The sequence below is a fragment of the Phaethon lepturus genome, unplaced genomic scaffold (genome assembly GCF_000687285.1).
Source record: "Phaethon lepturus isolate BGI_N335 unplaced genomic scaffold, ASM68728v1 scaffold12193, whole genome shotgun sequence".
Classification (NCBI taxonomy): domain Eukaryota; kingdom Metazoa; phylum Chordata; class Aves; order Phaethontiformes; family Phaethontidae; genus Phaethon; species Phaethon lepturus.
Window position 1 is genome coordinate 50,895 of NW_010531278.1, and position 15,974 is coordinate 66,868.

General features: G+C 39.8%; 1 protein-coding gene across 1 annotated transcript in view; it reads left to right on the forward strand.

Moving 5' to 3' along the window:
• The window catches only part of MARCH1 (membrane-associated ring finger (C3HC4) 1, E3 ubiquitin protein ligase), a 34,183-nt gene extending 19,429 nt beyond the window's left edge, over window positions 1-14,754 (forward strand). Inside the window, exons 3-4 of the mRNA XM_010284500.1 lie at window positions 10,608-10,755; window positions 14,453-14,754. Coding sequence (XP_010282802.1) covers window positions 10,608-10,755; window positions 14,453-14,754 — 450 coding nt within the window. The remainder of the gene's footprint in view (window positions 1-10,607; window positions 10,756-14,452) is intronic.
• Window positions 14,755-15,974: the final 1,220 nt, after the last annotated feature.

Genomic DNA, 15,974 nt, shown 5'->3' on the forward strand with positions numbered 1-15,974 from the left:
ACATTCCTTATTTAAGAATATGGCAATCACTGACAAAAGTGATATAGCCTGCAGAGACATCTTTCTGAAACCCTGCTCTGAAATCAAAAGTTGGCACCATTAGAAACCACTTCTCCCACCAGAGCAGACTCTCAGAAACAGAAGTGACCTGCAGAGTCTCCCAGGAAAAAAAAGAAACTTTGAGTACTTATTACTGTATCACTTGCTGTTTAATTCTTATTGTCCTGTGCTGTGAAGTATGAACCATCTGGCTTTTTCATCAGTTTTCTAATAAGGCTTATGATAGGAAGTGATAGCTAATATCGCATAGGTCAGGTAACATTGACTTGCTGTGGGATTAGTTCCCTTTTAACCCGATTTGGTGAATGCTTTGCAGTCCTTAACATAGAATAAGATCCTACCCTTCCTTTTGATTTCTGGTGCAGCTACACAGTGTCGTCAAGGCAACCTGCTCCAGCGTTTCCTTTCTTCCAGTAAACTGCCTCAAAACATCACTAGCCTCAAATCATTTCTTGTAATATGTGGGGTCAGACACGTCGCCAGTAAGCACAAAGGCACAAAGCTATTACTTCCTCATTGGCTATCATGTCATTATAGTGAATAACTTTGTGCTCAGGGGAGAATGTGTATATTAAAGCTTTTAAAGTAGAAATAATTATATAGCATTTATATCCTATTGTAATGCCTCGAGGATGTGAGGGACTACTTTGTTCAGGCAGTTGTATTCCTAATTTTTGAGAGAGAGTAATACAGCATTACTGCTAATTTTTCTGTATATAGATAACATGCTGTAGTTTGCAGAGTAATGTGGTCTTGCATTTTGTGCCATAACAAGAATAATAGATCTGTGAATAATAGTGGTAGAATTCGGGTTAGCTTCCCCTCTCCATGTTTCTTTCTCTTCCATTCAACACAGCTTTTATTCACACAGCTATTCCAGTTCCCATGGGCTTCCGGCGAGAGATTCTGACTTCTTGTGCCTCATAGCTTTAAACCATCATAACATACCCTGAGGCTTGCAAAAAGCTGTCTTACTAGGATACTTTGCTGGGACACCCCCATGTGCAGCATCTTCCTGGAGGCAGAACAGGGTGATTTTATTGTCATTGCTTTGAACTTGCATTCTTTTAAGAAGCAAGCAAAAAATCTTACACCAGAAAATGAAATGAAAACTGTTTCCTCTTCTAATTAGCTGCTAGTAACCAAATTTGCTACTTCTGCTGCTTGGTAGCATTTGCAGAAGCAAAGGGGATTCAGGAGATTGTCCAGCCCTGGGTATTAGTGATATTATCCACTATTGCACGGAACCATGAACATGAGCTCTAGGAGGTACAAATGCTTCTGTGCTTTCTGAGGCTGAAATAAACAGTTTGGTCTGAGCTGTTTTACAGATGCAACTTAGAGGGTCCTACCCCATCCTGCAGTTCACCAGCTTCTCACTTATTTTTTTAAGAACTTGGGGTCTCCTTCTAAATTTTTATTTCAGCCCTTTTGGTGTTCCATTTTACAGCTTGGCCTCATCAATAGTTACAACAGAAGAGAGGCTGGGTAGCTGAAGCACTGAAAATAATTAAGAGAATCTCTTGATACTGGCTTTACAGCTAAAGAAAATGTAAATGGAATGGTGCCCTGACACAAAATGTATAGCTAGTAATATAAAATCTAAAGGGCATAATCAACCCAAGCATTGACCTAAACCAGTTATTGCTATTCATGGACTTGCATAAAAATACCGTTTTGTTACTGTTTTGTTTTGAAGCTAGGGATTTTACCATCTGTAATGGGAGTGGGCTGCTGTTCATGATCTGATTAATGTATGTACTAATCTCTCATATAACTAACACGTACAATTTTACAGTGATGTTTGCCTGGTATTTATTTTGCCTGGGACCTATTGATGTGCGAATGGTCTGGCTGAGTTTTAGTTCACAGGCTGATGCTTGCTTGTTGGTGGAATGCATGCAGTAAATGGCTTCTCTTGGACATAGTGATGTTCTCTGGAGCATAGCAATGCAGTACTTGATCTAAGTTATGATCAAATGGGATAATTATCCGTTTATTCAGTAGTATTTTACGATTTTTAGTGTTAATTTAATTTTATTCCTGTAGCATCTTATTTAAGTTACTTGGAAAAAAATAAACTTTTCCTCCAGGAATTACTCAGATCTTTATTCATCTGCTCCAATTTCTGTGTGGCAAAATTGGAATGTATGGCATTTGTTGGAGGTTTTTTAGAATGAATAGCTTCCCTCAGCTCTTTGCCAGAACACTAGGCTGCAGTTTTGTATTAATTACTGCAGCCTTTCCTCAGCACAAATTTCCTCTATTTCATTTTTATTTAATTGGATCAAAAGACTCTCTCTTGTGGGAAAAGACAGAGGAAGTAACTGTGGCTATTCATTGGGGAATCAGTATTCTTGCTGAAGTCGTATTTATAGCTAATGAAGCACATCAGCTCCTTTTTTTAATCTTGGTTACGTGGCAATTCAGACATGTGTATATACTGTATATATAGTTATAAAAATAAGATATGCATGAAGTTGTAAGAGCAACTGACCTACAATGGCAATATGTTTAGACAACAATGTATTTAAAAATACCAGGGTTTTGGTATACAAGGACATTTAAACCAAGACACATCTTTGTAATGGTTCAGACTGATTTGGTTAAGGGAAGCTCAGGAGTCAAGTTACATTTTCTATACAATATAGGTCAGTTGCTCTTACAACTTCAGGAAGAAAGCAGTGACCATATAAAAAGAATCAGTGTTCAGGTTCACTTGTACTATTAATTTAGGGGGTGATGGGTAGGGGAGAATTGGTAAGAGCATGCTTGATCTATAAAAGTGAAGGATAGAAAATGAGATAAAAAGACACACAGGATGTTCTTGAGGTTCATCCAACAGTACCAAATGGCTACAGTTTGTTCAGTGACTTTCAGATATGACTGCTTTCCATTTCCAGTCAACTGTACTCCTGGTCTCACAAGGCTCCCTGGCATGAGAAGGTAGCTTTGTACCCTTCCTTCCTCCTCTTGCTGCTGTACTTCTCTCCATTCCTGTTGCGACACGTGATGCTGAAGGGCCCTGATTTTTGAGAAATAAAGGAATATGCCCACGCACCTCAAGTAAATCTTTTCTAGAGTTCCAGATGTGTGCCTCTTGTTCTTAGTACCAGAGGCTCCTCATAGTTTTGCATTATGGTGGTAGTTCGCTCCCGACCAGTGATTTAATGTTTCACCTGCAGTTTATCTGTCAGGGTTATCTCTTTAGATAAGGTAGCTGAATCGTTCTGTGCCAGGAGATAGTGATCCTTTTCTTAAATAGCTTACAAGGCAAAAAAAGAAACAGCATCGTAAAAGAGAAGCTCATGATAGTACTGAAGGCTGATCGTGTAGACCTCTATTGAAAAAAGACTTGGTTAATGTTGTTCCAGCATTCAGAGAGGATGCTTGGAAAGTAAACACTTTGTAGAGTACTTTCGCATTCTATATATTGATATAAAATAAATTCTAGCAGATGGGAGCTAGGAAGAAGCTCCCAATACGGAGAGATTATGCTAGAATTACTTGCCACAGGGTTTCTTGCACGTTTCTCTGAAGCATATGGTGTTGGCCTCTGTCCGAGACAGAGCACTGGATGAGAGGGACATGAGGTCTGGCTATTCCTGCATTTCCAAAGTGTAGCGGTTTTTTGTTTACTATGTGTTGGGATGATTAGGATGCAGGTACTGAAGTTCTTCTAGTTGGTAAATGACAAGTATTCTCCATAGTACTTCCAGATTGCAAAAACAGCTACTTCACTTTAGAAATTATCTTCTCAAATTACTTAATACCCATATTTTACACTTTTTAAGGGTCTGCTAATTGATGACATACACAGCTAAAAATTGCAGATGTTTGCGAAGAGTGCATATTGATTATATCACTCAAGTCCAGTTCTTTTAACTGTCACTTAAGAAATATAGTGCTGTCTTGATTTTGATAAAACTGAATTATTAGGTTTTTTTGCAGATGATAATCTTAGGGTGTTTATCAAAGTGAGATTTTTTCATTACGTTTTTTTTTTATTACTCTAGACATGCATATCACACATCAGAGTGAATTGAAGTGTGTTTGTCTCTAGAAATGCACCTGTTTCTGTTTTAAGGAAGTTTAAAACTTTTAATAGGTGTTTTAAATACACTGCAGCCATTAATCTGAATTCCAAACAGGTTTGTTTAGTGTCACCTAGGGACAGAAATAGATTTTGAGTAAGCTTCAGACAGGTTTGCCAGAGAAGGATTTGTACCAGCTCATCTAATGAGCTAACTAGATCAGGGTAAGGTTGTGCATAGGTACGGCTGCATGATGCACCTCACAGCATGGGATTTAAAAAATTTATTTTATTTTTGTGTTCAGTGGCTAATGTAGCAGGGGTCTAATTCTGGTGTTCTATTCTTGATCCTTACAAAAGTTTCTTCTCTGGGATCCATCTTTTGACAAAAGACAATGACAAATATGTTGTCTGTGAATCTGCTCAGTTCTTCCTCCCTGAATGTGCTCTGGAAAAGAAGATGAGGGAGGTGTTTTCAGGGCCCAAACCCTTCTCTTTTCAGCCATCAGACCTGTCACATTCTCTTGGACTGTATGAGGGGCACTTCTTTTCTTGCAGCAGGAGGCAGTGAGGCATGCCTTGTTCTTCTTTAAGATGCAGCCCCCCGGGCACAGGCTATAACCACCTGTTGTTTAGATGGCACAGAGTGGCCCAAGCTGCTTTTATTTAAATTACAAGGTTTGAAGTCTCATCTCTGATTAACACTTCAAACCTGCACGAAGCTATTTTGTTCTCCCAACATGTGTGGAGCCCTTGTTGTCCTTTATTACTATTATTTCTTCCTCCGCCACCAGCTGCACAAATTCCATTCCTGCAAACTACCGTTGCAGCTGCTTTCCTCCAGCTGGTAGGTTGGTAGTAGTGAACGGTTTACTGTGGAGCCTGAGCCAATTAGTACTGCAACAAGTGAGCAAAAAACCCCTCCCTAAACCACAGAAAATAAATAACTCTGAGCTACATGTTCAGACTACTAACATATCTTCACTGCTCGGCTCAGTTTATCATACAATGCTCTACTTCTTAAGAGCTTTTTTCAAAAGTGCTGGCTAGGTCCTTCAGGCCTGGTTTGAGGTAAGAAAGATGCTTTTTTCTGTATTCCTAGACTGCGTGCAGCGTGCAGTTTCTACAACAGCCCCTAGAAAATAATTTTAGCCTTCATTTTGCAGGCATGATTATTTGAAGATAGAGGTTGGCTCAAAGTCTTTCTTTAGATAGTAGGAGGAATTCAGAAAACGTTGCATGATGACTTTAGCTCTAGGTGAGAATAGAAGAAAGTCCTTCCGGCTGTGGGTGCTGTTTACATTACATGCATTGTCATTTTTTTGCTAAATGATGGACAGGGAGAAAAATGTCAGAATAGGAAAAATATTTATTACTGGCATTGTCATGACCATACCAGATTCCCCTGTTAGGCCTCTTTACGTGCAATTTTTAAAAATAGGGCTCCTGAAAATACCCAGTAGTTCAAAGTCCAAGCATTCATAGCAGGTTGCAAAGCAGCCCATTAACTTCACTTTCCTTTTGGCACCCTCAGTGATGAGCCCCTGCAGGAGAGAGACCTTCTTTGGTAGAGGTGTGAATCTGCAAACCTGCAGTAGATACGGAGTTGCTTCAGGAAATCTGTGTAGACAAAATTTTGTGGCCAAAGTGACAGAAAATTACCATTAGCGGGAGGCAACATGCGGACACGAAATGGGCATGGGGCAGGCGGGCAGTAAGCCTGCAATCTGAAGGTGGGGAAAAGGAATATCAGCAGCAAAGTTTGCACCGTGCGGTTCCCTGGTGTGGTAACAGCTTTTGTGTGAGCAGTGTGAAGCTTTTGGTTCTGCACTGGGCCAGATTTAATTCTGCCTATAAGAAGAGAGTCTGTATTGGGATCTCTAGGCTATGAAGCAGCATTCCCAGATTCCACTAACATTTTCGGAGGATATTAAAAAATGTCCATATTTATTTGTTGCATATTGATTAGCCAAGCTTTTATTAGAAGTGACATGCAGGGAGGCGAATTTTGGTACTTCAAAATAAATATCAGGGATTTTCTCAGACTATGATACAGGAAAGGGAAGTGGTTGGCTACATATGATTAAGAAGTTCCCTGTGAGCAGGCTATTCAATTTTTTCTTCTTTTTTTTTTTTTTCTTCTTTCCCCATAAGACTCATGACTACATTTTATAATTGGAAGAGTGGTTATGAAATCGGTAACCGTTCCCTTTGAGTTTCAGAGCGAGATAGTCTTTAAGAAACAAAACCAAAACACGAGGCAGAAACCTAGAACAGGGTGCAGTTTTACAGCTGCCACTATCACAGATTATTACATACTTTTAGTAGCAGCTGTAAGTAGTAGTTGGGGTGGGAGGAGTGTTTCTCACCGCATTTACAACCTGGCTTCTTTGATATTTAGTTCATTCTGGCTTCTGGTAGGAACCTCTGAAGCAGGGAGACGGTCTCCTACCACCCTCCAGTGGTTTGCAGAGCACAGTACAAGTGTAATGTTCAGAAAGCTTATTCGGAAAATAAAAAGGGTTTGGGGATATTTCAGGCTTTCTTCTGGGGATACATATTGTTGTACTGTGGATTTGTTTGGTGACTTGTGTGAAAGGTCTTGTGGTTGTTAGATGTTCCGAAGTGTTTTAGCACACCTGTTCTGTGGAGCATGATGATATTCACACGATTACTTGCATTTGCAGGACATTAAACCATCTGCATCTGTGATGATTTCCAGTCTGTGCTTGTATAGCTGCCAGAATTCAGGAATCTGCGGGTGGTGACAATCGGATGTACGACAGCGAAGGGGTGCTTCAGAGGAGGCTGGGCAAAAACTACAGTGTTTGTCTAGCAATTTAGCGACCCAGTTATAAATGTCTCCTCTGGCTGTTACAGTCTTCCATTTCTTTCTCTCCTTCCAGTCCCTAGAGCACCTGAAGAGTATTAACATAGGAGTTTCCAAGGAAAATTGCATCTGGGCACTTACCTTTGTGTTATTTTCCTGTTCTTGGTGGCATCTGATATTCTATCCATGGCATGTCACAGTGTCATCAACCTGATGGTTGTATGTTTTCCAGATCACTGATGAAGAAGATAAAACGTGATACGATTTATTTTTATCTTGCCCTCATGTACTAAATAAAGAGAGCCATGTGAATTGCAGAAGCTTCAAAAAATACAGCGGGGTGAATCTGTCAGCGGTTAAGCAGGCATAAATGCACTGTGTGGCATGGTAGCAGCTGCCGAACTTACCCACCCAACTTCAGGCTGTATCGAGTCCTGAACTACAAAGCACAAGTGGAAGCGGCTGATGCTTTCGCTGCTCAATACATTGTTGTCTCATAGCCTTTGCTATGGACTTGCAAGCAGTCTTTTCTTCACATAACTCTCCTTTTACCCAAGCAAGTCTGTGCTAACAGTAACAGTTAAATTTTAGATTTAAGCCTATTGCAAAAATCCTAAAATAGCGGTAGCACTGTTCTGCTCCAGGGCAACTTAAATTGCTGGCTTACCTACTAACATCACTTGTCTAGTAGAGAGCGACAGTAGTCACATAGTACCCTCTGTTCCGCCAAACTGAAATACCCGAGTAGGACAAGAAAATTGCCTCAGCTACCACAGGGATCACCAGGAGCAGAGCACAAAGTTTAATTGAATGTCCCTCTCTCGGCTCAGCCCGCCAGGGCTGGAGTAGAGACCTGGGCCTGCAGTTCGGGCTCGGCAAAACAGAAGCACCGCGTTGGGGGACATTAAGAGCTGTAAAACGCTCCCAAGCGCTCCGATCCCCCCGCGTCCGTCCGTGCGGGCGGGAGCCTCTCCTTAGTCTTCTTCCTTTCTTGTATCCCAGCCGGGAGTACGAGGTGCTCTGCGCGGTCTTCCGGTTCCATAACCACCCGTGCCCTGGTGGCCTCTCCCAGTCTCCTGCCAGCCAGCTTATTTCTGGTGTGGTACCGCACGCGTGGATGGAGTAGACACTTCTTCTTGTGGGAGAAGAAAGGGCCCAGAGAGAGGAAGCAGAGTCCGGCAGGCCTCGGCATGCTTTCTGGCTGGATTTGATCACGGGGTGCTAGCACTGAAGGCCCGTGTTAGCCCATGGCTGCTGGCTCCCTCTCCTGGTACGCGCCTCTCGCAAATCTCTGCAAACGTCTGTGAGGCCGTTCCTTTACTTACCTATCCTGCCTGGCGCTCGCTTGTGTTTGTCGTCGTCTTCCTACCTACAAAATGTTTACGTTTAGAGTAATGAGACCAGCATCCTCCTCCTTTGACTTTAACGTTCCATGCGGAAAAGCTTTATTTGAGGGGGCGTTCCGACCAACACTCTAAGGCTTTTGTGTATGTGATGGAGAATAAAATGGCTATAATGAGACTACAGGTACACACGACACTGAAAGTTCAGCACAAATTTTCCCTCCAGTAGACCAAGAAGTCTATCAGCAGAGGTGAGATGACAGAAAACTTCTGTTTAGGAAAACAATTCCTTCATCTTTATGTTCAACATCGATCTCCCACAAGCTTCCAAAGCGAAGCGAAGGGTTAAGGTAAAATCTTTTTCCGCCTGGGCACAGACAACTTCCTCTTTGGAAAGCAAGCCTGTCGCAAGGCTTGAACCGAATTTCCGCTGCAAAAAGGATGAAAGTCTCCAGGTCAAATGCTGTGTAACCTGGTGACTGTAATGACATAAGACTGTAATGATAATGCCCCAGTCTATCTGGTCTGAACGCTGCATACTACCTACGTGAAGTACAATGAACATAAGTTTCTAGTTTTTTGTTTTATTACTTTATTTTAACGCCTCCCATGACTGCCATACACCTTCCAGCAAGCTTACTTTTCCCTCCTAAGTACATGTCTCAGAAACACAAATGATGTATCATTTGCTAAATAAACTGCTAACTCTGTCTCTTTTTATATTGCTCAGGAAATTTTTCAGTTATTCTGAAGAGTTATTTAAGCCTGTGTTTGCAAAATTCTGGCAAGGGCTAGAAAATGCTCCAGAGGGATTTTGAGGCAACAGCTCTGAAATGTGCAAGCTTTAATTGCCATTAAAAAATGAAATTTGTTTGGACCACCAGTATGTGCTGCCCTAAAACAAATGGCAGGAAGAAGCTAGCCCTGGGTGACATTGCATTGACATTCCTCAGCTTTCACCACAGTTGCGCTCCTTCGAAACGTGACCAGGCAGCAAATAGTGTTCAGAATAGAAGAATGGCCATATTGGTTCAGGTTAAAGTCTAAGCATCTAGTTGGACACCATCTCCAACACTAGCCATAAGCAATTTTTGGCAGTTTGGTATTTCCCCAAAACAAAAAAAACCCACAACAACAACAAACAAAAAACAAAAAACAAAAAAACAAACAAAAAAAAAAACCAAAAAAAAAAAACAAAAAAAACCCAAAAAAACCCAAAAAAAAAACCCCAGAAAAACAAAGTCAAACGCATACCTTCGAAGTTGGTCAGGTGTTTTGATCCAGCCTTAGCACCATGAGACTATTAGGAGCCGCAGCCTGTGTAGACCAAAGGTCCATGTATGCAGAGGAACAGCTTTTCTGTCCGGGTGGTCAGTGCTATGGCTTGGATTTTGAACCGCAGTTCAGTCTTGCAGGAGCAGGACTGCGGAGAGGTGGCACTCTCGTGCTGTGGTTTGTCCTCGCTTCATTCCTCAGACGCTAGCGACCGACTCTGAGATTATTCATCGGAATTGGGGCATTTTGCTTTTAAATGTCATATTCTTTCATCTACAAGCATTTTAGTAGAGAAGGGTTTTATTTTAAATAAGTGCTGAAAAAAAATTATACCTTCACAGGCAAGATTAAAAAAAAAAAACCCCACCTCAGGAGTTGCGTTGTTCCAATGCAGAGAATGGCCTATTTCATCTTAAAATAGCCTTAACACAAGCTAGGACTTAGTGCCATAATTCACAAACATATGATGGATTTAGTGCCGTAATTCACAAGCATATGCCTGAAAGATCCTTCTAGCGTTACTGAGGCTATTTGACTGCTATCATGTACTATCATTTCCATGTAATCATCTTTTCAAGTTTATTGAATTTAATCCTCAATGCAGTTGCATTTCTGCTGCTTTTATTTTAAGGGAAGTCTGTTCCACAACTGTGTTCCTCTAATTTTAAGCAACTGAGAATAGATGAGAATAGTTTAAGTATTATAAGCTAATGTCTGGGTTTTTTTCTTTTCTCATCACCAGAAGTGTGCATTAGGTAAAGTTAAAATAAATGTTCAGCTTTTTACCTGTCTATTAATGTGTTATGGCTGTTCCGCAATGAAATTAGGTGTCATTTGCAAGCAGACAGAAACAGACTAGAACTCTTCATTCCTCTGAATCTCTGAAAATGAGAGCAATTATGAATTTTAAAGTGACAATGCACATACTACTGTAATGTGTATTATCAAAATAAAAGGATTCGTTATTTTGATTACTGCTTGCTTTTTTGATAAAGCCAGAAAGACCCATCAGTTTAATGTAAAATTTTACAAGTCTGATTTTTTTTTTATTACTTTTTAATTACAGTGGGAGAAACTACAGATGACAACAAGCGAGAGGAGGAAAATAGTCTGTTCAGTCACATTCCACGTAATTGCAATTACCTGTGTTGTTTGGTCATTGTATGTTTTAATCGATAGAACTGCTGAGGAAATTAAACAAGGCAATGATAATGGTAAGTATTTTTTTTATCTTCTTCAATCTTGTTGATAATGCAATGGATGGATGTGAGATGCAGCTATGTAACCAGTCACATTCTGTTCTTAAGTAACAGCTCACTGATACATGGCTACATCAAATGCTTTACATCTAATGAATGCATTAGTGTTAAAAGCTTATGCTATGCCCCTGCAGAGAGACCTCTACTTAGTGTAATCATTACAACAGCTTAACCAGCCTCCCGGTTCTTCTTAGGTTAATCTCCTATTATCTAGATATTTCTAAAGCTCAGACAAAAAGATAAGTCAAATTGAAACAGCTCAGTGCAAGTTCAGGTCATAAAACAGCAATTTATTTATATTACCCACTTGAACCTCTTCAAGTAAAACACAATAGAGCCCTTTCATCAACAAGCTTCTTAATGTGAACTTCCAAAAGACCATGTTCCAGTTGTGTTCGTCCTTCATGTGGGACTCAAGTAGCACGGAAAGCCATTCCTGCATGCCTTCGAACAGAATTTCGCTGTGAAAGTCCTTATTCCAGTTGTGTTTACTGTGAGGATGGTCAATCGCTAGAACGGAGAGGTCATGGAGTCTCCATCTGTGGAGATAATGAAACCCCAGCTGGACATGCGTAACAAAATGTGTGTTTAACGTAAGTAGGTTTCTTTTCGGACTAGACGTACCGTATGTGGAAGCTATATAGCAAACTGAACTAATGTTTCCCATTTCAAATCTAAGTCTATTAAGTCTTAAATTTAGCTTTAAATATGATCATGATGATGAAGAGGATAAGAAGCTTTTGAGATTTTATCCGAATTGACTTTAAGCATTAGACAGTAGAGGGACAAAGGTCTCTAGCTTTGAGCTATACTCTGAAGTTATCAGGGAGAACAAATCAGGCAAAGCTTTGTGCCTTGCTAGTTAGATAAATATTTGACGATAATCCTGATGCTTGTCTTTCTTGCCTATGAGGGGAAAATACGTAAGAAGCCTCAGTAAGTCACAGACGAATATAACATAACATAAAGTCTTGTTTTGCATTCTTTCTAAGTGGGTAACCCTGTTTTTCATCTCAGAAAAATGGCCCTGAGGACAGGACTAGGAATGGCTTCAAACTTCTATTTATAAGTACAACTACACCACCCTACTCATTAAAAAAGGGAAGGGTATGTCTGTGGATTAGCTGGATTTACACAACAAAACAGCTAACATGAATTTCTGTTGTTATGCAGAGTGCATAAGAATCACAATTAATCCTGGTAGGCTCAAAAAGTATTTACGATTTGTATAGAAATCAGTTTGCCAAATGTAGTGGATGAGTCGCCACACTAAAAAATGGACAAAGAGATGCCTTGGAGCTACTTACAACATGCAAAAATAAGTGTTTGTGAAGTGAACTTTTGCCCCAAAATTTGCTTGTTGGGGGAAAAAAAAAGTTCTTCTACAGAATCACACGCATGTGTTGGGGGGGGAAGACATATGTGTAGTTTGCTTTTCTCTCTGTTTAAATGGGAAATGCTGGGAAAAAAAGAGTTGAACACTGGAGGAAAAAAATTTATACACATATTTTGAGGAGGAGAAAAACGAAAAGCCCTGAATAATAATGGTTTGTTATTACTGTGGAAGAAGTAGCAGCATCTTTACTGCTAAGAGGTGGAAGAAACTCTGGGGGGAAGGTGAGCTGTTTGTTCAGCCGCTTTCTTCCGAGCTCAGCACTCCAGCTGTGACTTGCTGGTTCTAAATGTCATTACCCACTGATGGAGCTTAGTCAGATGCAAAGCATACTGTTTTCATAATTAAGAGCAAGAAGGAGATGGTGATTTCTAAGAGCAGTTATTAAAGGGGGAAAAAAGGAACACATCCCTGGATATGACACCTTAGCAAACTATTCTTTGTTATTTCTTTTTGTCCCAGGAATGAGGGACTGAAGAAAGGCCTGACAAGTATTTTGTGAACAAATTTAACAAATATAAAAGGATTTGTCCCTGGCAAGTTCAACTAACCAGAGTAATAGTGGTGAGGGAGACACAAAGTGATTTACATGTTTTTTATATGCTTTCATTTTGCTGCAGATTAAAAAAAATAATTGGCACACACCATCAGCTAATACATTGTTACCATGTCTAAGTACTACAAAGCAGTTACCATAAGAGCGAAAACTACAGCTACTGCAAACATTTTGTGTGCTTTTGCAATAATTAATATTCTTTTGGTCTCTACTTGTTTACTTAATTAAAAGCCCAGTTCCTACATGTTTAACAGTAAAGGGGATACTTAGATTTGTGAGACTCACACAGCTGGCTAAAAGTAAAGACTTGCTTTTGAGGAGTCCAGGTTATCAGGTCTAGGAGTCAAGACTGGTTCCTCACTGAAACTTTTCTGCTAATTCCCAAAGGAATGCAGATTACTTTCCTGCCCGTGGCAAAAATTTCCTCCCTGTGTAAAACTTGGGTAAAGCTCAGAAATGTCATCAAGCTGTTGTAATACATCACTAGCGCGTGAATACAGCATCTGCACGGCACCTTGAATACTACACTCAGTGAGCAATACGTTACTCAAAGACCTTCCATATATGACCAACAAACCTATTCAGATTGTTCAGACTGACAGCTTAAGCACAGATACAGAGGTCTGAATCTTGTGTGTAGCATTTAATTTTTAAATGTGATGAGGCAAAGTGCAATGGGAAGGCTGGTAGCTGTTCCTTTATGTTAGGCTACTGAACGGTTGAAAAAAAGCAAATGCAGTGGTATGAATTAACGAGAAGGCTGTTCTTAAGACAACATTCAGTTAAAATCTTAAGACCACATTTAGGCCAAAGCAAATAATTTCAACATTATTCATATCATAACCATGTTCAATTGCTCTTATCTCTAATTTTTTGGTGTTAGGAGCTCGCTGCAGGGCGGGTGGACTAGATGATCTTTAAAAAAGTCCCTTCCAACCCAAACTATTTTGTGATTCTGTATATTTTCTGTAAATATCAACATGCTTGATCAATACAATGAAAAAAGTAAGATCAGATACACCAAAAACTGTAAAGTTGTTTCCTTTATTATACAGGAATATAAATTCTACTTTTTGATACAGGTGTGTTCAGGGCTGTTGCACAGAGAGAGTAACAGGAAAAAGAGGCCATCGAAGGCAGGTGATGCAGGAGATAAAGCCCTTTCCACTAGCTTTTTTTACTGTACCCTGGCTTCAGGATGAAGCTAGGACCAGGAAATATTGTAAATGTTGGGCATTCCAAGTACCTTAAAGTGTCATGCTTCGAGCATAATGAAAAAAACCAGACATTGTTGAAGATGTACACCATATTTCTAGGTATCCAGTTATCTCGCTTTTGGTACTTGTTTTTTTGCTTAAGCAAGCTCCTGAATGCAGGGACATTATTGAAGAACAGTAAAATGTTTTGGTTTGGTTTTGACTGTATCAATTATTATGCTGCTTTCATGACAGTGGCCATGAATTTCTTATTTGAAATGCTTATTTCTTATTGGGGGGAAGCGGGGGGGGACAGATGTAGTTTCTTGGCTGGCATATGGGATAAGAAACAGCTGCTGTTCCTGCTTGACCCACAACTGCCCCAAAAGCCTGTACGTACCTGGCAATTCTTAGCAAGTGGCTTCTTTTCAAAATATTTTACTCATACCCAGTACTTGATATGCATTGTATAACAATGGTAAGAAATCCAAATGTTTTATTTCAAAGGTGTCCTCGAATGGCCATTTTGGACAAAACTCGTTGTGGTGGCCATTGGATTCACAGGGGGCCTGGTCTTCATGTACGTGCAGTGTAAGGTTTATGTTCAGCTGTGGCGCAGGCTGAAAGCCTACAACAGAGTGATCTTTGTTCAGAACTGCCCAGATACCACCAAAAAACTGGAGGAGAAGAACTCTTCATGCACTCAGACCTCGGACGTCAAGGACGCAGTGGTGGTGCCAGTAGCACAGACAGGTACAAACTCTCAGTTGGCAGCTGAAGAAACGACATCTGAGGTCATGCCAGTTTGACAAGAGACAGCACTGTTTCTTCCTTGCAGAGTAAGGCGTAGTGTTTTCTGCACTACAAATGCTAAAAGAGAGTAGAAATGACTGTGCATTTTTTTTCAGTTAAAAAAAAAACAAAACAAAAAAAACAAAACCCTACAAGGAAAATGAATCCAGCAAAGCAATTTGTTACTGTATGGAATGTGACCGTTTGTGAAGTAGTTTCTCAACTAGTCAGCAAGTGTAGTGAAAGTGGAAGTGTAGAAAGTGCAATAGAGAACAGGTTTAACAGACAATGCCAAACCAATGTGACAAGAGTTTTGTTTTGTTTTTTTTTTTTTAAATTGGATGGCTGGGAAAGTAGAAACAGACCTGATACCATTTTGTTTACAGAAAACAAAAACCTTTCAGCTGTTTACTACTAAAAGTTGTATTTGCTATTTATCTTCTTAAAGATACACTTCAGAAGGGTACCAATCAAGTTATATGCATTAACTGAATTAAAGAGCTGTATCACAGCACTCACTCTCTAAGCCTCATATGGTAACACATATTCATGTGACAGCAGTGGAGCCTGGACGGGGAGCTGTGTTAACTATGGATATTTGAAACTTTTGAAAAGTAGCATTGTTTTTAAATATGCCTGAATTTTTGAAAAGTAAGCAATTCCATCCAGTATAAACTCATGCCTCCATAAGCTACAGATATTTTTTTAAGTATAGCTGTCAGCAAAATAAGTATGGGAAGGAGAGAATGTGTAGATACAGATTTAGAAGAGCAGTATGCTGTTCATTTTACTTTGCAAGAGTGAATTATACATTAATTCAATACACAGAGTTTTAAGGCAGAACTGTAAATGAAAAAATGCATTTTACTGCAGAATCACACAAAAGTAAATTGCATATTATCAAAGGTCTGAAAAAGGATGACTTAAGGAAGATGGAAGCCATTTTTGGTTTTATTTTTTAAGATTCATGATACGGAAAGGTAGACACAAGAGAATACACCTACGTATCTTAACAGAACATTAGTTTTTATCTCCTTGTTCTGAAAAGTTAGTTTTCCTGACTGAAAAAATAAATCAATGGTTTCCCTCTGTTGTACAGATAAACTTGAGGTGTTAGAGATTCAACAGTTCAGTTGTTAACTTCGTGTTTTGAGCATTCTCATATAAAAATGAAGTGTGAATAGCATTAAAGGGTGCAATAGATAAATGAATGTAGATGTAATACTGTGTCCAACAG